Consider the following 21,956-nt stretch of genomic DNA (forward strand, 5'->3'; position numbering starts at 1 on the left):
GGAAAAAGAATCTCACATGCATGAAGCATTAAATAAAGTCTATTTGCAAAATCTTTTTAGGGGTAGGTGTAACTTTTCGCGACGAATCTAATAACGGTAATTAATCGATGATTTGCTACAGTTATGCTACAGTAACCATCATCTAATCGCGCGGTCAAAGGCCTCGCTAGATTTTTGTGGTCACTAGTGCAGGGGGTCTGAAGTTTATTTTGTAAACTGATTTTGTTTGACACCGTAATTAGCGGTCAAAATTGTTACTATTCCTAGCACGCTACAATTCTAGCACCAACCAAACAAGCCCCAAGTCCAAGCGACTAGTACTGGCTGATCATCCGACACATCCCAGGCTAGCTAGCTGGATGCCTGGATCCATCAAGGCCAACGTTGCCCCCTGGTGATCTAGCAAACCAAACAAGCGTGGCTACTCAAGCACAGAACGAACGGCCTGTACGTAGTACGTACTAGTTGGATATCTGCCATCAGAAGGAGCTCCAGTAATCGACCACTTCATTCGGATTTGGTTCACTTCTGAACCGTCTACTAGCAGTGGCTTATTACAGTATTGGCTTCTTCTTCAGTGCTTGGCCAATGCAAGCGGCACTAGTGATCTGCTGCATGCTTGTAAAAATAAACTGCCAAGAACCGGCCGCATACAGACATACTCCAAATTAAATTGAGTTATTCGTCAGACTTGAGACCCAGCAGACAGGTGCAAGTAGAAGTAGAGATAGATGAACTGTGCGCGCGCTTGAGATCGATCAATCTCCAGCCAGATAGGCGATCAATCTCCAAATTAATGTAACTCCATCAGGTACGGTCAATCTCCAGCCACTTCTGATCGACTCTACGTGTGAAAAAGGGCGAGGAGAGGCCTCTCTGTTTTTCCTCTCTCGCCCTGCGCATGCGGTCAACAAACCGCACCAGATAGGTGATCAGTTTGATTAATTTCCAAGTCAATCTTTCAACAAGCCTGCTAGAGTTGATTAATTGCTTGGACAAGATGATGCATGGTTGGTTGGCATGTCGCTCTCCATCCTATTCCCCCCTAGTTTTACTTATTACTTAACTAGATAAGTACGTAGATAGTCCCCAGGTTGAATTAGTTGGTTGCTACGTTCTCTGAAAGTTACTTGCTTCCTGCACCCTTCCTTGAGGTTGTCAGGTAGCCGCGTAATCAGCTTGCTGCGCATGCATGCCCAAACTGACAGCGCTAGTTACTACTTTGTCAATTGCCAGTCCTAATCTGCATCCTCCATCTGTTCCAAAATGTGACGTGTCCTAGTTTTGTCCAAAGCTTATAGAAAAATGCACCAAAATCTATGAATACCAAATTAGAATTTTTTTACAATTTTGGTATTTAATATATTTTTCTATAATTTTTTTTTACAATTTTGTTATTTAATATATTTTTCTATAAATTTGGTCAATGCCTGACTTTGGGGGTAGAGAGGTCTGTGGGGAAATCAAAACACCTTAGATTTTGAAAGGGATCTCTTTCAAATTTCCCAGCAACTTCTGCATGAGCTTCCATGACAAAACAAAAGGTGGACACACATGCACTTCTTGGGACAAGTCGGGAAGTCTGGTCGTCTGCTTTTTTCTCAAGATCTTTTATTGGCTCTCTCCCTCCAAGTAAGCTACCCTTGTATATGTATATATATGAAACCTAAGTAACCTACCTTGCCAACCTTGCAGTTGGTTGCCGTCATAATCTGAAATCTCTTCTAGCCCACTATAATTAACAAAGCGCAAGTGCTTCTTCCGTTCAAAAAGCGCAAAAGTGAAAAAAAGGGAAAAGTTGGCATTTTCCTCCGGCCGGGTAGTGTAATGCACCATCAGTAGATGTAGTAGTAGTAGTGGCGTTTGGGCCAATCATGCTCTGCTCCTCTTTGTCTCCGTCACCTGGTTTTTCTTTTGAAAGAAAAAAAAATTCTGTCACCTGGTTTTTTCAAGTCAACCCCATCCAACGAGGCATACATCCCTACGGGCATGAGTTTTCTGCATGACTTCAAACTACATGCTGTTAGGCAGTCACATTTCCCCACTTATACAATCTTCCTTAGATTCCTCCTAATCACGCGCGGATCAGTATGGGAAGCACTAGTGCTAATTTGTAACTTTTAGGTTTGTCTTTTTGCTATATATATTAGATAATTGTTTTAACCTGAAATAATGCAATGACAAGATGTGCAGTTTTGGTGATGGAGGTAGCACTATTCCGCATGTTCGGTGGAGCTTATAAAGATTGAAAAAAGAGTGGTTTTCCTATTTTTCCTTTTCTGTGTGCAAATTTATTAAGTCGTCATCAAAGAATGGTTCTACGGCTGCTACTTGTTACTACCTCCATCCCATAATATATATTTTTAGATTGTCTCCGAGTCAAATCTTTTAAACTTTGACTATAGATCCTAAAAAACTATAAAGATTGACAACATAAAAGTGATATCAGTTTATTCATAATGAAACCACATATCAGAGCATGTAATATTTCTTATTCAAAAGTAATTATTTTTTAATATATTATTGGTTAAAGATGAAAATGTTTGAGTTTGACCAAGTCAAAATGTTGTTATATTTTGAGATGGATGTAGTACATGAAAATACTTGATTGGACAACAGGATTATCATTTACTAAATCGGTGTTTCTACTTGGTGCTGAACAACCTCTTTTAGAAGCATCCATTTAAATTAAGTCCAACATTTGCCTCAACCTTAGATGGAAGATGCTGCAAAGTCAAGTCAAATGTCCTTTTTCTGGGACGTCTGAACACATGAAAGAATATACATGACATAATGTTGAGATTGGGTTCATGAAGTAATTAAGCATGATTTTAGATTTGTCTATATTTAAACCAATGAAAATACATCAGTCCAATTTGATACTTGAGAGAAATCAACAACCCACAGTTCAACACCTCTGCAGGTAGTACTACTGTCAGCCTCCGAAAATCTCATGACTGGGAGCACTGTAGTCTATTCCTTTGTCTTTCTGCTATTAGAATAAGAGGAAGTGTGTTCGAGGAAAAAAAAAAGAATAAGAGGAAATGGATCTGCAAAATAACAAACTATAAATTCAGCATGCATATATAGTGCATGAGACCTAATTAACCTGCCATGTGAAGATGATCAGAAGATACAAAGAAAGCGACCGCGGGGATCGTGTAGTTTGTTGTAGTCACCATCTCATTTTGTTACTACTATAATCGCTAAGTGCTTGTTTTTTTAGGGTATTTTTAGAGGTTGCAAAGTGCTTCTTCTTTTCAAAAAGGGAAAAGGGTGAAGTTAGCATTTTCCTCTGGGTTTTGTTATGCATCAGCATCAGCAGATATGCCCCTACTTGTGTCATATTTTTTTAACACTTACTCTAGTGGCGTTTAATTGGGCCAATCATATCCTCGCATCTCCTTGTCTCGCCTGGTTTTGTCAAGTCAACCATCGATAGTTAGCCAGCATGCGTTTTTGCAGACTGCAACTACATGCTGTTAGGCAGTCACCGTTCGCCACTTACATAATCTTTCTTTATTTCTTACTACTGATCATGGGTCAGTACACAAAGCACTATGCTAATTGTGACTTTTAGGTTTGCCGTTTTGTTGTATGCATAGTATATGACATGATCGATGCAAATTGCAACCTGAAATACTGCAGTTGCCAAGACAGAATGTCAACTGTGAGTTGCAGATGATGGAGCTAGCACTACTATTCCCAGCAGCTGGATAGTTACAGATGCAGTGCAGTGCGTGCATCACTAGCTATAAGATTCTCTTGATGTTCTCCCTCTAGGGCATCGTATAATTAACTGATGGACGAAATGGACAAGTTTGGATTAACCGATCTATTGGCGGTAATGTAAAAAGAAAGTCATTTTACTAAAATTTTGCTCGCTGTCTGTCAATCTATTCAGTCATCATGGAAGACCGGTTCCACGAATGCTACTTTGTGTTTCAGAGAGCGTTATGATGAACCGTCAAAGGATGTAATTCAAATGGACCTGACAAAAGAAATGATAGCTAATTTACCATGATTATTTGAAGTCACATATCTGACTTAACCTTCAAGTCTGAGGCAGCTGATGAAGCGATGCTTGCTTGCATCATGGTCTTGTGATCGCTTGGCTGCTCGTGTTTTGTCTTGTACCCAACTTGTCTTTTTTTTAAAAAAAAATTAATACCCAACTTGTCAGATGAGAACTCCTATGAGGATAACATAACTCACTACTAATTAAAAATGATGATACCAACAGTTTTAGCAAGTTTTCACGGGTTACATTGTTGCTGAATACAGTAGTTTTCAATTCTTTAGGAAATTTCTATTTCAGTTTACTCCCAACATTTTGCCTCAGCCTGAGGAGACGGAAGATGCTACAAGATCCGGTCAAATGCTTTAAAGCGCAAGCCTCTATAAAACTACACTGCACATACCCTTTTGTAGAATGTGTGAACACATCGGAAAAAGGATAAGATGAGATGTAATGTTTGGGTTCATGAAGTAAGCATGGATTTAGATTTGTCTATACTATTTATACTCACGAACCAATGAAAATGTACATAATGTACCAGTTTGATGCTTCAGAGAAATCAGCAAAACGCGATCAATTTGTTTGACGCAGTCAATCACCTGTACGTGTCACTATTGTCAACTTCTGAAGATCTCATGACTCAGCGCTCTGCAGTCTCTGTTTCTGCTTTTAGAAAATGGGGAAAATGACTTTCTCATTTTTTTTAAAAAAAGTTATTTGCTATAAGGTAAAAGGTTAGAGTGGCTGGTCAAACAATCCATTGGCTGGCTCCCTGTTGGACTCAGTCTAGCCGCATGCCAACAAATCCCAAGTCACTAGCATTTGTGTGTTTTTGTTAAGAAAAACTATTCATCTATTATTGTTTGCAAACATAAACTTTTGGTATTGCTTTTCAATTTTCACTGGAGATATAATGAATCGGATAGAATTCTTGGAACCCCCCCCCCCCCCCCCTCTTTTGTAGCTTGTGTCATTCAATACACACATTGAATTATTTGCTTCCCATAAAATTTCCATCAGATTCAATTGCCCATATTTCGACATCAGAAAGTGGATCTCTACTGCTGAACACAAGCTGGTTTGCTATTGTTATGTGGTTCAACCTCTTTTTTTTTAAAAAAAAGATTTATGTGGTTCAACATGTCTTGTCCAAAAAGGAAAATGCTGTTAAGGTTGCCAAATGCCCAAATCAGTGTATGCCAGCACTTGTACTGTTCAGCACGCACCCTTTTTCAGGCATGGTTTTACATTCTGGCTAGGTTATGCAACAAACGAATCCATGGAAAGTACATGGGAGAGTTTTCAGTCTGAACTCTGAAGGAAAGGGAAAGCAGAGAGCTTAACTGGGCTCCGGTCCAGGGTTGGGCAGCCACATGCACAGAACTGAAATGGGGCGGAGACTTCGTCTTGCCGGCCGAGCTCTGTTCCTCGGTCTGCACTCGTTTCGTCAGTCAGTCGTCGCGCATACTTATATCCCCCCTCCTTGACTTCGCCATCCCCCCCTCTGCTACGACGCCTCTTCCTCCTCCGTCCTCTTCTTTCCCTCCCCTGTAGAGAGAGGGGGAGAACTCGGAGAGACCGAGCTCGGAGAGAGAACCGGAGATGGGGAACATCTGCGGTGGCTCCGGGAAGGCTGATGTGGCCGAGGATTTCAGGCCATCTAGCCCAGGTGAGGAGGGCCGGTCTCAAGAACCCGTTTTTATTAGTCTTTCTCCTGTAAATTTTTCATGTGATCGATTCAATTCCTGGATCCTCCTGAGGTTTGGACCTATCCTGGGCAAAAAAGGTTTCCTGGCGTCTTCTCAAGTAGTTTTAGAAGTTTCAGACTGCAGTTCCCCTAACTGAAGATACATGTTTTGCTTAAGAGGGGCTGCTTAGAAAAATTCAGTAGATTCTTTTGCCTAGTTTAAGATTTATTGTTCCTTTCTCTTGGCAGTAGAGACTAGAGACAGGATTTGTGTTGTGATCAAACTATAGTTCTCCAAGCTCAATTCTTCCTCTTCACTTTTGTTTATCAGAAATTTGCAGTTTTTATTCTGGAAGGTTGGGAAAAGCCCAACTTTTAACTGAATAATTGCCTAGTCTTCCGCGAATTTCACACTTATGGTTTATGAATTGTTGCCTAATCGTGTAACAGGGACAACTATGACCTCCAAGACGAGCGGCAGCATAACCACCAGCCAAAGCACCACAGGAAAGCTCTCCTCCGTGGGCAGCAGCTTCATGGCGTCCGCCGGCAGCCGCAGCACCGGCAGCGGGTTCGAAGAGGGGGGCAAGTACCCCGACGGCCAGATCCTGGAGGCGCCCAACCTACGCACCTTCACATTCATCGAGCTCAAGGCGGCCACCAAGAACTTCAGGCCAGACAGCGTCCTCGGTGAAGGGGGGTTTGGGAGGGTGTACAAAGGCTGGGTGGACGAGAAGACGATGACCCCGACCAAGAACGGCACCGGAATGGTTGTTGCCGTCAAGAAGCTCAACTCGGAGAGCCTGCAGGGGTATGAGGAATGGCAGGTAAAATTTAGAGCCTCTATTTCTTTCTTTGGTCAAATAATATTTTTGATTAAAGGATGCCAAGTTGATGAACATCAGTATAGGCATCATGACAATCTGGGGTTTGACTTAGCTTTGTTTGCTCTTGCTGATGGTATTTGGTACCAGCACAGGCATATGAGCCTAATATTGTCTTGTTAAGGAATCATGTAGTTCAATTCGGGTGATACATCACTAATGGACAGGGCTTAAAAGAAGCACGACGATTTTGAAGATTCTCCTGGTCATTGCATGCCTGTGGCTCTTTATGCTTTGTTTAACTTCAGATGACCTGGCTGTCAGTTTTGTACATGTGTGATGGATAATTGTTTAACTGGGCTGTGTTATCTTGGTTTTGCTGATGGTCCAATGCTGACAAGAAAAATATGGTTGGAAATGCTATGGTGCTAGACTGTTCAGCTGCTGAACGCTGATTAGAATAATACAACTAGCCACATGTTTATCACAATGCAGTTTCTTTTTGTTTAATGAGCTGTGCCATTTTGAGAAAAAGACATGGTTTCAGGCTTTCAGCAACGTGCCACTTATCCTTGCAAATTGTGACCAATGACTCATTCAATTATATTGCTTTAGTGTTAACAGATGTCTGTGTGTTGCCAAATGTTAACTGGCATATCTAATAAGCATTTCTCAATGTGTACCTGCAGTCAGAGATAAATTTTCTAGGAAGGCTGTCGCATCCGAATCTAGTCAAGCTCTTGGGCTACTGCTTTGAGGACAAGGAACTTCTTCTTGTATACGAATTCATGGCTAAAGGGAGTTTGGAAAACCATCTTTTCAGGAGTGAGTTCTTACTGCTGATCATCTTCATTATCCTAGAAATATCCTGGATTATTTTCCTTAAATAATTTACAGATCAATCTTTAGTCTCGGCGATTATTTTGTAGTATAGGTATATAGGCTACATTTGGTGGCAACAGCTTTGTAATGGGAGAATTCTAAAACTACATAAATGCATAATAATACTAGAATTTCTTTTTTTGAAGTAATAATACTATATTTTCTTGGTGGGAACCACTTACTGACGAATGTGTTTTCCTTTAGGAGGATGTGCCCCGCTGTCTTGGGAACTGAGGCTGAAGATAGCCATTGGTGCAGCTCGAGGACTTGCATTCTTGCATGCATCAGAAAAGCAAGTTATTTACCGTGACTTCAAGGCTTCCAACATCCTCTTAGATGCAGTAAGTTCAATGCTGTGCAATGTACCTGAGATATATTTAGTTCTATGTCAAACACTGACAGTGTTCTCTGGACTCTTGACAGACTTACAATGCTAAGCTCTCCGACTTTGGCCTTGCTAAGCTCGGGCCAACTGGTAGCAACTCACATATCACAACCAGGGTGATGGGCACATATGGTTATGCAGCTCCAGAGTATGTAGCTACTGGTATGTGTCCTCATGCCTCCCACCAGTTGCTATTTATGAGCTGATGTTGCTTCCCAGCAATAAACTGTCAACAGTCCATGTGCTAGTCAATGTGCATATTGAAATGGAAATATTCTTAAAATAGGTTTGGTTGCCCCCCCCCCCTAATCAATACCACGGCGTTTTCAGCCTGCAGACCTCAATACCATGGCACTTTCAGTCTGCAGACTTTTCTAGGTTTGATTTCCATGAAATAGGCTTGTGAGTACAAGTCCACTAAGAAAGAGAAGTTGATTGTGAAAACTGATGTTTCCTAACTAAAATGGAAATAATTTCAGTGTCACTGAATTCTTAAGAGTAGTGGGGCACTAGCTGGTGCAGGAAAGTATGCTTGTGACTGGGAGCCTCGTGGTCTTGGATTCGATATCTATGATGATCAGCACATGCTGCCCCCAAGTGGATAATACGCCATAACAATCATGCATGGCCATTCCTCCGCTGTCACTTTCTACAAAAAAAAACCATGATAATAATTTGCCATCGATTTTGTTGAAGTATGAGTGAATTGCCCACCTCTTCATATTAACTTAAACTTTTAAGTTGAATTAGTTGGTGCATGCAGCTCAATAGATTTCACCATTCCCCGCCCGCCGTGATGTTTACATCCAGTGTTTCTTCCCGTCTGAATAGTGTAGAATCTACAAGAAATTGCCACTACTTTCTTGGCTGTTGCCTGTTGATGGTCTTGCTGACTTTGTACATGCTCCAAACTGAACCATGTGTGTGCAGGCCATTTGTACGTGAAGAGTGACGTGTACGGGTTCGGAGTGGTGATGCTGGAGATGCTGTCCGGGCAGCGCGCGCTGGATCCCAACCGCCCGAACGGGCAGCTGAGCCTCGCCGACTGGGCGAAGCCGTACCTGGCCGACCGGCGGAAGCTGGCCCGGCTCATGGACCCCCGGTTCGAGGGCCAGTACAACTCCAAGCAGGCCTTCCAGGCGGCGCAGCTGACGCTCAACTGCCTCGCCGGCGAGCCCCGGAGCCGGCCGTCGATGAAGGAGGTGGTGGAGACGCTGGAGCAGATCGAGTCGATGAAGAGCCGGGCGCGGGAGGCCCGGGGAGGCAGCGGCGGCGGCTCGTCGCGGGACCGGCACCACGGCCGCAGCGGCGGCGGCGCGCACCAGCGGTCGTCGCCGCGCGCGGGCGGCGAGCCGCGCGGCCGCGGGTCGAGGGCCGCCAACGGCCACGCCGGCAAGGCACGGTGACCCGAGCCGGAGCTGGAGACGTTGACGACGATTCTTCCTGTACATGGCCTAAATTTTTTTTTGCCTGATTGTGTGATGCCTGCCTGCTGCCCAAGATGCTGCTGCTGCTGTTGTCATGATCACGACGAGGTGTAAAATTAGCAAGAAAAGAAGGAAATGTTGTAAGCTGTAACCAGTAGGAATAGAAAGAATAATCATTCTTGAAATGTCTTGAGAAAAAAAAAAGTATAGATTTTGCCTAGTGTTGGGTTGATTGTTGCTGGTTTTCTTATCAGGTGGATCATTAGTCCATGACTCCATGAGTGCACAATGCATTTGCTGAGCTCAGATACAACGCATTTGCATAAAACCTATGCCGATCTTCTTCTACGTGTTGCCAAACGTAGAATGCCAAAGAATGATTCGAGTAATAATATAAAATGAAATACCAGTCTCTCCTTGGAAATGAAATAACACGCAGATCTTCTTCTTCTACGTGTTGCCAAACAGAAAGAAAAAGAAATCGACTGAATAAATAAGGTTCTGTTTAGTTGATGAAAAAGTTTGGATTTTTAGTACTGTAACACATGCCCGAATGGACTAATTAGGTTTAAAAGATTCATTTCGTGCTAATCAGTTAAACTGTATAATTAATTATTTTTTCAACTACATTTAATGCTAAATGTATGTGTTAAAAAATTCGATGGAACATGTACTGTAGAAAATTTTTTGGAACTAAACAGGGCCTAAGAATTGGAAAATTTCAGCACACCAAATCTTGGGGAATCTGTGCGGGTGTTGACCAAGTAATGCAGGGCTGGGAGTGGTACAGGCAGGCTGTCTGAACTCTGAACTCTTCCTGCCCAGCTGGCCGCCCATTTTGACGCCCAAGGAAAGGTCCGCCCCCCATGCTCCGCGCATCCTGTCTCCGACCTGCCAACCAACCAAGCAGCCCCACCCCATCCCATCCGTCCCGGTCCAGCCAGCCGGCCATCACCGGAATTCAGCCACGACCCGCGGCGAAGACTTCGCCGGAGACGACCTGACCTGGTGCGTCGGCCGTCAGCGTCGCCGCTTTTTACCTCGCTGTAACACTGCGTGCACGCTCACGGCTCACTCCAAAAGGACAAAGAAGAAGAAGAAGAAGAAGAAGAGGAGGAGGAGGAGCATGGGTCAATTGCGTCGCGTCGCTGGTAAATTCCAAGCCCCCGTTTCAGACACGGGGAGGCGTTTTTCTACGGAGAATCCTGCAGGAATTAAACCGTTTACCGTCAAATTCCGGCGAACACCATTTTTTTTGAAAAGATCATCTGTTCCTACACAAGAGTTTCACATGAATTTTGCAGAAATTTCACAGTAATCTGTGCAAGAAAAAAAATCGCAGGAATCGGGTACTGATACACAGGAAGCCCATGAAAATCTCGCGTCTCTAACTACTGGGCTGATTTGCGGCTCTATTCTTTGATGGGCTGGCCCACTTAAGGCAGAAGAGAAGGCCCACACAGTGTTTAACACTAGACATGCAGTTATGCGAGTAACCCCTCCCACTCCTCGGAATTAGCAAAGCGAGGCGCGCCGCCCTTCTCCCCCTCCGGCTCCGGCGAGAGGCGCGAGCGCATGGCCCCTAGGGTTGCGCCAGCCGTGCGGGTGCTCCCCCTCGCGCTCGCCGCGGCCATCTTCTCCGGGGTGACGGCCATCCTCATCTACCTCTCCGGCCTCTCCTCATGTAATGCGCCCACCCGCTCCCCACGAGCTCTCAATTTCCTTTTCGTGTTTCGGTTTTGCGTGTGGTGCGGGAGATCCTGACACGGGATGGGGTGCGTACGTGCGTGCAGATGGTAATGCTCGGCTCTCGGAGTCGGACTTGGCGGCGCTCGCCGCGCTGCAGGGCCGCTTCAGCAAGTGCGTGGTACGGCCTCGCTCGTTCATCTGCCTCGTCTGTTGATTCCTCTCATCTGATTATGGTTCGATTTTCTGCCCATCTGATGCCGCATTGAGACTTCTGGGTCACTAGCTTCTTGAATCTTCGAACTGTTGTAGATTGGCAGGGTAGTAATTGCCTCAGAATTCTCGATTCCAGTGGGACAATTCTTTTGATGCTCACTGTTTAGTGTACGAGATAGCTTAAAAGAGTGTTTTTTTTGGGTCTCCGCATGAATACATTTTCTGGGAACTATCCATATTTATATTGGGTCCATCTAGTGCATACCTGGGTGCTGCCTCAAAAATTCTTGAATTCTTATGTCCGTCTAGTTTTTTTGTTTTGACTTGTTTGGCTTGCAGACTCTTGTGCTCCCACTCGTGATCACAAAGTCTCCGGTCTGTAAACTTTCTTTCTCCTCCTCTTAATGAAATGTGCTCAGGCACGGCCGCTAAAAAAAAGCATAGTGAGAGTGAATCTTTTGTGTATTGGGCTGAATACAAATGTTTGGGGGTTATCCATATTTGTGTTTTAGTGGCAATTGTTGCTTATATCTCAAGTGTTAGCACCTTGAGGATCTACTTTATTGTCTTGGTTTGTATAAACCTTACTTGCTTAAAAACAAAACTGCAGGATGCAAATGGCCTAGGACTGAAAGTGGTGAGCGGGAAGGACTACTGTCGAGTTGTGATACAATACCCAAGCAACACAGTTTCTAAGTGGGTACGTGCTTGTTTGTTGTGTCAGGCAAAGTTTTTACTTGATTCAGACCTTCCTTCCCATTTCAGCTTTAAGAAGCAGCTTGCATAATACATTTGGTTGTGCACTTACCTGGCATTTTATGCTTTTCAAACTCTACTGCATGTTCAACTAGAAAATATAGTACTCTGTTGACCACCTCTTGTAACCAAGCTTTCTTGTCTGATGCCTATGCTCATTTTTGTACCTTTTATGGACTGAAATTTTCAGACGGATCCGAGTACTGGACAGGTTGAAGGTTTGTCGTTTGAGTTCAATCTGTGCGAAGCTGTGGCCTCGTGGGAGCAGGTGACCATGCTTTCTGTTGATAAGTCTATGCAGTTTAATGAGATCAATGAATCACAACATCATTTGTTGCTGCTTTGAAAAGTCATATGATGAGTGCAAGGCACATTAGCAATGTCCACCAAGTTGTAGTAGGCTCATCACTCTCGACTTCCCCACCTGCATTCATAAACACCGTAACATAAACTATACTGCAATGTTTGGTCTAAAGTTTTTCACAGTTGCATGATTAGCTATTGATATGGTCACCCAATTGTCTGTTACTCCTAGGTCCGAAACAGTACAACGGTACTGACAAAGGAGTACATTGATGCTTTGCCAAATGGCTGGGAGGAGTATGCATGGCGCAGGATCAACAAAGGAAACCTCCTGTGGGTAGATACAAATATTTGCCGTGTCACCTAGACATTAACTGTGGCTAACTCCAATAGACTACTAAGCATATTTGTTCTGAATTTGCAGGAATAAATGCCAGAACAGAACTCTGTGCATGGAGCAGCTCTTGCTAGTTCTACCTGAGACATCACCATATGTGCCTCGCCAATTTGGTAGATGTGCTGTTGTTGGAAACTCTGGCGATCTTCTTAAAACTAAATTTGGGGATGAAATTGATTCCTATGATGTCGTCTTCAGAGAAAATGGTGCACCCATCCAGGTTTGTTAAGTTGATGTGTTAGATTGACAGTCTCCCCCCTGCATTTGGATATGCCCCAACTCCTGTCCATATTGCAGAATTACACTGAGTATGTCGGTTCAAAGAGTACATTTCGCCTTCTGAACAGAGGATCTGCAAAGGCACTGGACAAAGTTGTTGAGTTAGATGGTAAGTCTACCATCGACCTTTTTAAACCCCTATCAGTGCAATGAGATGTCAAGGTGAAAAGGCATATTACTTTTATGGTTGCAGAAACGAAAAAGGAGGTATTGATCGTTAAGACGACAATACATGATATCATGAACCAAATGATTCGGGTAATTTCTGTGTCATGTTTTAGAAACTAAAATCACATTGGATATATGTTCTATGTTATCTCACCTGGCTGCTGCACTCTTGTTATGTAGGAAGTTCCAATAACCAATCCAGTATACCTCATGCTAGGCACATCATCATCATTTGGTTCGTCCGCTAAAGGAACTGGGGTTAAAGCTCTTGAATTTGCTCTCTCCATCTGTGACAGTGTGGACATGTATGGCTTCACAGTAGACCCAGGTTACAAGGAATGGTTGGTGACTGTCGAGCTTACATAATGACGGTAAATAATGTTGACCTGCAGTTTTGCTTACAGTTGATGTTATTTTCTTCCAGGACAAGGTACTTTTCTAAGGCCAGAAAGGGTCACACGCCACTCCATGGTAGAGCATATTATCAAATGATGGAATGTCTTGGTGTGAGTTTCTTTCTTGCCGTAAAGCTAGCTAACAAGAACTGTTTTAAGCTTTCGCATGTTAGCAAATATATTTGTCTGTTAGTTTGTTATTCATGATGAGATGATGTATTAATGTAAGAAAAATTCTGCACAGCTGGTAAAAATCCACTCACTGATGCGAGGTGATCCTGGCAGGGCAGTGAAATGGCTGCCTACCAAGGATATCATTGAAGCTGCTAGAGTTGCCTCTGAGAAATTGTTGAGGCAAGTTTTGCAACTCTGCTCTTCAGCAAGATGCTTTATCTGGTCCATCAGTATTATCAACAGGAATCTTACTTGGGTTATTGTCGTAGTTGACACTTCTATTTTATATGCTTGAGTGTGAATGATGTACAAGATTAATTTTATCTATGATGGCAACTTGTATAAATTGTAAGTTCATTCATTGTGAAATTCGCTGCAGGAGACCTGGAGCTGGAAGGGATGGCCCTATGGGGACTTGCACCATGATAAAGAAGCGTAAGAAAGGAAAGGAACCAAACAGATCCGGTCTGCGAGATGCTGCCATGAAGCACCTTGAGTACATGAAAGGTGCCACCAGGTATCCCTTGGAGCGAAGTGCCGGGGGTGGCTATCTCTGTATGATTAACGATACATAGGACCACAGTGGTCAAATTCCATTAGATGTAGAGAAGAAGGACAAGGAGACTGAACAAAACACAACATAAGTCACGACACCATTAAGCAGCAAGATCAGATGAGCTATTTGGTGTCAGTTGATGTGGTGGGACAGTTTTGAAGGAATTTCGGAGCGGTTAAGGTGTGATGCAGTTTTGGTGTATGGGCAGTATGAGTAATGAGCATGGTTTGAAGCTTGTCAAACGGTTACAGGTCATGTTTGTGTGTAGCGGAATGACCATATCCTATGAGCTGTATGCTGAGCTTGTCGCCACTGTAACTAGATGAAATGCGTCATGACTGGAATTTGTAATGTGTTGATCGATTTTTTACTGGAATTGAATTCTGGAACTGCTGTGGGAGAGTAAATCCATTGTTTGTCCGATGTGCCCTGCGAGTTGTCTCGTGCCCATTCCTTCTTGGGATAGATTTATTGAACAATTGTTTCTGATTGTGATACGACTACAGCCAGCAGGATCGTCTTCGCCTCTCCTAGATTCTTGACGCTGATATCAATGTTTGCAAATAACAATGGCATTAAACGCGATGTGACTTGGAACAAGTGTCCCGTATGATGCCGACCTTCAAGATATCTATGATAGCGGGTGCCAATATGTTTGGCATGGCAGTTACAAGAACTTACATATATCATCGCGGAAGAACCAAGGAGAATAACATGAGATCGGCAAAGCCGAAAAGAGAAAATTACGAACAGCAAAGAAAGAAAATAAGGTTGAGCACATCTCCAAGTAACACCCTGAGAGTAACTGCCGATCACCGAACAACCCAATTGTTGAAAGTCTTGCAAAGAAGTAGATGTAGAATTGTAGATCCCATCTCCTTGCCCATGAACAAAGAAGAAGAAACGCATGGATTTGACAAAGTGCAACGAGACTTGAAGTCTTGCATACTAAAAATGGCTTGCTTAAGGGTTAAGGTCTGGCAAAGAAACAAATTGCAGTTGTAGAATTTTAGTCTTGTAGTGGCAGTTTTGGCATTTGGCCCGCGGACTACGCGTGACAGTTTTGGTATTTAGCCAGGAGAACCTTACCTGTGAAGTTAAAATTTCACAAAAGGTTGGTGGCAGTTTTGACATTTATCCCACAAACAATGCAGGACAGTTATCCTCGCAAAAAAACAATGCAGGACAGTTTTGGTATTTAGCAAAACAAATTCTTTTACTTAGAGTGTGTTAAGGTTTCATAGAAGAAACTAAATAAATCCTACTCCTCTGCAGGGCCCACTTAAGGGAGAAGGGAGGCCCACAATCTTAACATCACTAGCGTAGTGGGCCTCAACACTATAAATGGGAGTAGTGACCCCTCCAACTCCTCGGAATTAGCAATGGCCCCTAGGGTTGCGCCGGCCATGGCCCTCACGCTCGCCGCGGCCATCTTGTCCGGAGTGACCGCCATCCTCATCTACCTCTCCGGCCTCTCCTCATGTAATGCGCCCACCCGCTCCCCACGAGCTCCCTCCCCTTTTCGTGTTTCGGTTTCGCGTGTGGACGTGTGGTGTGGGAGATCCTGACACGGGATGGCGTGCGAGCGTGCAGATGGCAGCGCTCGGCTCTCAGAGTCGCACTTGGCCGCGCTCGCCGCGCTGCAGGGCCAGGCCATCGCCGGCGCCATGAGAGACCAGGCCGCGCTCTGCCTGCTCCTCCTCAGCCACTTCGGAGGCCTCGGCCAGGGAATGCCCACTACCAACCTCGCCTTCTCACCAATCTCCTTCAACTCCGTGCTCTCCCTCCTCGCCGCCGGCGCCTTGAGCGCCACGCGCGACCAGATCGTCGCCTTCCTCGGCCCCGCGGGCGCAACGGCGCACGCCACGTTCGCATCGAGGGTCGCATCCGTCGTCCTCGCCGGCGGCGACGGCACCCGGGACGACTGGGAGGCCGAGATCCGGAGCGCCACCGCCGTCTGGGCCGACGCCTCGCTACGCCTCAGCCCCGCCTTCGCCGACACGGCCGCCGCCGTCCACAAGGCCGAGGCGCGATCGGTGAGCTTCAGGGACAGGCCCAGGGAGTCTGCGGCGGAGATCAACGCGTGGTTCGAGCGCAACACCCGCGGCCTCATCAAGAACATCCTCTCGGAGTCAGAGTTCGAGGGCGACGACTCCACGGCGTTCGTCCTCGGCAACTCGGTCTACTTCAGCGGCCGCTGGCGCTCCCCTTTCCGGCCGGACATGACCGAGGAAAGCCCGTTCTACATCGACGCCTCGCCGGACCACGCCGTCCGCGTGTCGTTCATGAGGGGGAGCGTCGGGCTCAAGCAGATCGGCGTGCACCCCGGCTTCAAGGTCCTGCGCATGCCATACCGTGGCAGCGGCGGCGAACGGGAGTTCGCCATGTACATCTACCTCCCCGACGACCGCGACGGCCTTCCGGCCCTTGCCCGGGCGCTCGCCGCCGCCGGCACCATGATCAAGATGATGGCGGGTTCTGCCAGGCTTGTCAATCGCCCTGTGGACTTCGTGTTGGGGATCGGACCTTCGCCTTCTTCCTCATGGAGGATGTCAGTGGCGCGGTGGTATTCGCGGGCCATGTCGTCGACCCTTTGCGCCACTGATGATTACCAACTAAATCTGCTAGCCTTCTGCTCGAGTAACTGAATAATCTGTATCGTCATGTGTAAGTGCAAGCGAAATGTCGATCTGTATTCTAAGTTTAGGGAACAATCGATCTGCAGAAACAATTTGATTCCTGTCTTATAAATAAAACCAAACTGTTCTTCATGTAGCATTCAGATCGAATGACTCTATGAATTACGTCGATACTTCCACATATTATGGGTAACGTAGGAGACATCCCTATTTTCACCCGGGGGTCTTAATTACCACTGCTTAGCTTTCAATTTGCCTCTGACCCTCAAATTAAATGTGAATAACCCGTCCTCCTCTCTTTGAAATAAAGGGCGCTTCCGGTTCGGTGCGTGCTTCAATTAAGCCATTGCAACTGTTTCCGCACAAGGTTAACAGAGAACAGTTGAGCAGAACCATATATCAGATTGCCGGAGAGAAATTGCATGCGCATTCCTGAGGCAAGGGCCAACTACCCATACACAACGTCGGATGCGTCACCGTCGAGCTGAGCAACTTAGCGGCGCAGATCGATCACCAGAGGCGGAGTCCACGCCATCGGTGTCGCAGTTGCACGGCGCTTGCCCCGGCCAGCATCGCGGCGACCATGGATATGTCCGCGTGCAGAGGGGGGTCGAGCACACTCGACGGCGGCATCTCGTGGAGAGCGGCCTGCCCAAGCATGTGCCGCCGTCCACAAGCAGCTGCTCCGGCCAATCGACACCATCCGCCATTGTTTTGGTCCCCCCCAAAATTTCACTGCATGCCCTCACACTCTCAGAAAGAAGAAGCCGCTAGCTAGCCTCTTCATCGATCAAGCGCATGATGTTCTTCGCTCTCATCGCTCGTTGATGCATGGTGGCATATATATGGCAAGCATGCGCCGCAATTGAATGACCCATCTGAATTGCTGCAGTTAGGTAGGGGGTGCGGCACGTACTGGCTGCAGCCGTTTTCTTTTTTGCTTTTTTTGGAGAATGTGCATGCAGTTGATGAAAGAGACCAATGCAGAAAAATGGATTCATTCACTCCTCCAAAGATGGATTTCGTAAAATCACCACCAACCCAAATCGTTGACGACTCCTTTCCCTTACAACTAGCAAGGTGGCCCGCGCTAATAGCACGGGTAGCTAGTTTTTTATTTAATTTTTTAAAAATATTTACATTGACAGAAGAGATGTATTTTGTAATTTATTTACCTCTCGTTTGCTCTTGTTGAATATTATACTACTTGCAGCTTTCTATGCATAGGAGTTCATATCAATCATCACTTTTTATGTTGCTTTGTTCTATATTATAGTTGCATATTTTAGTACTTAAACCTGCAAAATCTAAATTTGCGGATTGAATTCAATTTTGGGTCACCTTGAATACGGAGCAAATTGTACATAATTGTATTCATATAAAGTTTTTTATAATTATGAAATATATTTATATGTATTTGATAGTTATGTTTGCCAACAATCTGTAACTTAGATGTTGGAGTTCGATTTGTATCTTGCAATATTTTGATTAATATTTAGCGAAAATATATCTAGTGTAGTTGTTAGAGCACTTAAGTAGCATCTAGCAGATCTAGACCTGACTCATCATCGGAGCGAAATAAAAATGATCATGGATTAGACAAAAAAAAGTTATGCTAAAAAATAAGTTGAGGCCTCCTGCTGGCTTTGGTAAATAAATATTATGCAAAACTTATATATATGTGTGCTATGTTAATGCATATATGTTTTAAATTTTTTATTTAACCGAACCTATTATTATTTTTCCCACTTTTGTTACAGCACAATTTATTTGTTTTTAGCCCATATGACTGCATATATTGGTCTACTTTAGAGTTTTGTCATCTCGGTGATAGATAGTTCCATATATATTTTTGTTGTTGTTTCTAACTCTTTTCTTTATTTTCCATTTTCTCTAGCAATTTTATTGATTTCTCTGTCTTCTATTTTGTTCCTCGGTATATTTGAAATCGATTAGTGTGTATCGCATCCGATGCATCTAATGGAGAAGTTTCCTATTTAGTATTGTGCCTCAGGGTTTTTTTTCCTGAGCGAAGAGGAGCATCGACAACGTACATTTGTTTGAATCATTTGATTTTGTACTGTAGGCAATCGACTTTGAGATAGATTAGCAGGGCTTCAGGCCTGTATCTGTGGCTAAAATAACTCCAGTTGTAGCTTCTTTGATGGAGCAGCTTTTTTTATGGATATAGAGATGTTTTGAAAACCGTTCGGTAGAACCGTTTCTTCTAATTTTTCATGAATATATGAAAGATGTCAAATGTCCAACATGACATGGCTATAATTTAATATTTTTCTCATTCTAATGATATTATTTATAGACTAAACCAATAAATTCACTTTTGTCCTTTTCTTTTGCCCTCATTTTCCCATTTTTCCTGCCTTCTTTTTCTATTCTCCTTTTTCTACTTTCCTTACCCGTTCAATCTTGGTGCTTCTTTATCCTTTTCTCTTTTCTTTCTCTGTACTTCTTTAGAGGTATCGATCACATTTGTGTTCCATGCCTAATGTGTACTTATAGAAGATTAGATGGGGATAATAATGTTAATAATTATCTATGCTATTTGATTCCTCACATGACTAACTCCCTGATTTTTCCCATGCATCTATTTAGATTGAGCTAATAATAGTCACATTTATTTGTAGGTTTCGGTGCTTTACCCTTTATCCCAGTGATTATTACTTGTATGGAACTATTTATATGCCCATAGAATCATAATTCTTTGTTGACCACCATCAGATTAGTTTGTATAACTAAAGTTGTTCAAGAATATACAATATTTATGATAATAATCCTTGCTTGGAGAAAACATTGGTTCTTTAGCGGATATTTCTCTCACATTGATTCGTCTGTGTATTCATTGGCCCACACTTACAATCATAAGGTGCAGATGGTCTTGCAATAGATTGCAATATGTGAAACTCTGCGCATCATCATTATTTTTTCGTCTCTATCTTGACGTTTGGTTGCTCCAGAAGAAATGGATTGATTGAGTTCGGCAATGATTTTGAGTAGAATCCAGTGTGCTTCATGCAGCTGCATGTACTGCAGGACGTTCTTGAGACTCAAAAAGTTGTGATTCGGAATCTCGGGCAAAAACTATGGTCGCGTCGTAGTGCAGGGCGTTCCAAAGGTTTTTCAAAGCAATTATCTCTTTCAATAGTACCAATACAATACAACTATGGTCGTGTTGTCACGCTTATGCTATTGCTATTTTTTTTGCATCTTTAAGGAATATTAATGCGAGACATAGATGGTAACATGAGTTTTTATGTCATGCGGACCCTGTATTTAACTTTAATTAGATACAGACACTTTTTGGTAGTTTAAAATATTGCATCTCATTAAATTGGACATGGACTCTTTTGTCCAATTTAGATCATTAGATCTTCATTAAATCGAATGGTGTAAATCCTATACACAAATACTATTTAGATCTTCGTTAATTTGGAGTATTTATTAACTTTATTTTCCATGAAACTCAAACTTGGATTTTTATTATTGCATTTGATACTATTTATTTAGCTATTTTTCTTCTTAATATGATTCATAATTACTACACACATCAACAATAATTTTTTTATTCTAGTTCTTGCATTTATCTATTTATTAATCATATTTGATGCCAATTTTTTTATACTTTTAATTTTAATTTAGCTATTTGGCTAATAATAATTTTTTTGTCGTGTGCCAATGCTAATTTTTTTAATTTTATAATTCCGAATTTGCCTATTTAGTAATTGTATTCAACATGGACTCTTTGGTTAAGTCCTAATTTCCTTATTTTTTCAATTCCAAATTAAGCTATATTTACCAATCGTATTTGGCATGGACTCTTTGTCATGTTTTTTTTTTAATTTTTTAAATTCGAAATTAACTACTTATTAATCGTATTTGACATCTCATCGCGTTTCTTTACTACATCATCATCACGAAATCATCCGTCCATCCATCTTCAACATCCCTTCACGTCGGGGCAGTGCCACGACACCGGGGGCACATCGCGTCGGAGGCTCCCTCCGCCAGCTTGTTGCCTGCGACCACCGTGCTGCTAGCCACCAGTAGTTGCTAAATAATATAATAGATTTTCTCCCTTTTATTCATTTTTAATTTCCTTTTCCATTTATACAAGCACAGGAAAGGACCGTGTCGTCCGTGGTGCACCAGCGAAGTCGTCAAGGTCGACGTACGAGAGCGGCACCTCCGCCGCCGCCGGCACCGTGATGCAGGAAGATGATGGGTTCGGCCATCCCTGTCAGACGCCCTGTGGACTTCGTGGCGGATCACCCCTTCACCTTCTTCCTCATGGAGGATGTCAGCGGCGCGGTGGTATTCGCGGGCCATGTCGTCAACCCTTTGCACCTCTGATGATATAAGTACCAACTCTGCTAGCCGGGCATGCATGTCGGAATCCATGAATTAATAAACCTTTTGCTGGAGTAACTGTATAACCTGTATCGTCATGTGTAAGTGCAAGCGAAATGATCTGTGATCAGAGGGGGGATTGCTAGTTCAGGGATCAATCGATCTGCAGAAACAATTTGATTCCCGTCTTATAATAAATAAAACCTTATACTACTCCCTCCGTTCCAAATTATAAGTCCTCCGTTTCAAAAAAACAGAATATACTGGCTGTGAATGAGCACGCCTCTAGTTGACGCACTCAGCTTTGGATAGGCCAGAAGCTGAGCTCACGCGTCGGTGCACAAGTTGCTGCTCCGATCAAGTTGGACCATGCCACGGTGACGAGGAGTGAACCATGGCCTTCCTCCCCTGCCGGATCTCTCCAGACTCCAGGCTCCGCTTGCTTCCTCCGCCTCCCTACGCTCAGCTTTGGGCTGCCATTTCCCCTAGTCGCCTCTTGCATTGCTTGGGTGTGAGCCGGAGGACTGGCTGCTCACTCAAGAAGGGAGTGGGCCGGGTCGATCCATTGGATAGTTGGCCCGACCCACGTGAGCAAGGCCGATGGGTCAAATGAGCCGGCCCCAAATCAAAGAATGGGTCTAGAGAGCCGGAGCCTATAGACCCGATGGGCAATATGGGTCGACCCATCTGATGCAAGAAAGCCACCAGATGGATGGAAGAAACTAGCGAGCCGCCGGCGGTGGCGTGATCTGCTGGGATTAGATCGGGAGAGAGGGGCTGATGTTGGAGGGATGAGGTC

General features: G+C 44.0%; 2 protein-coding genes and 1 pseudogene across 3 annotated transcripts; all 3 read left to right on the forward strand.

Moving 5' to 3' along the window:
* The first annotated feature begins 5,390 nt into the window (after positions 1-5,390).
* On the forward strand, positions 5,391-9,443 carry LOC120699945 (probable serine/threonine-protein kinase PIX13). The gene is made up of 6 exons (XM_039984095.1): positions 5,391-5,687; positions 6,156-6,532; positions 7,219-7,354; positions 7,616-7,752; positions 7,835-7,958; positions 8,727-9,443. Exons 1-6 carry the CDS (start codon positions 5,621-5,623, stop codon positions 9,200-9,202), a joined length of 1,317 nt encoding a protein of 438 aa, XP_039840029.1. The 5' UTR covers positions 5,391-5,620; the 3' UTR covers positions 9,203-9,443.
* A 1,281-nt stretch (positions 9,444-10,724) lies between these two features.
* Positions 10,725-14,583, forward strand: LOC120700020 (sialyltransferase-like protein 4). Of its 2 annotated transcripts, XM_039984207.1 has the most exons (12): positions 10,725-10,907; positions 11,017-11,090; positions 11,736-11,825; positions 12,072-12,149; positions 12,417-12,517; positions 12,609-12,801; positions 12,879-12,969; positions 13,054-13,118; positions 13,209-13,369; positions 13,453-13,534; positions 13,668-13,777; positions 13,977-14,583. In XM_039984207.1, exons 1-12 carry the CDS (start codon positions 10,799-10,801, stop codon positions 14,170-14,172), a joined length of 1,350 nt encoding a protein of 449 aa, XP_039840141.1. In that variant the 5' UTR covers positions 10,725-10,798; the 3' UTR covers positions 14,173-14,583. The 2 variants fall into 2 exon arrangements, with proteins under 2 accessions (XP_039840141.1, XP_039840216.1); XM_039984282.1 differs by lacking the exon at positions 10,725-10,907 and having other exon boundaries at positions 11,020-11,145; positions 13,977-14,459.
* A 976-nt stretch (positions 14,584-15,559) lies between these two features.
* On the forward strand, positions 15,560-21,160 carry LOC120647655 (annotated as a pseudogene).
* The last annotated feature ends 796 nt before the right edge of the window (positions 21,161-21,956 follow it).

Source organism: Panicum virgatum, chromosome 1K (assembly GCF_016808335.1).
Source record: "Panicum virgatum strain AP13 chromosome 1K, P.virgatum_v5, whole genome shotgun sequence".
NCBI classification, from domain to species: domain Eukaryota; kingdom Viridiplantae; phylum Streptophyta; class Magnoliopsida; order Poales; family Poaceae; genus Panicum; species Panicum virgatum.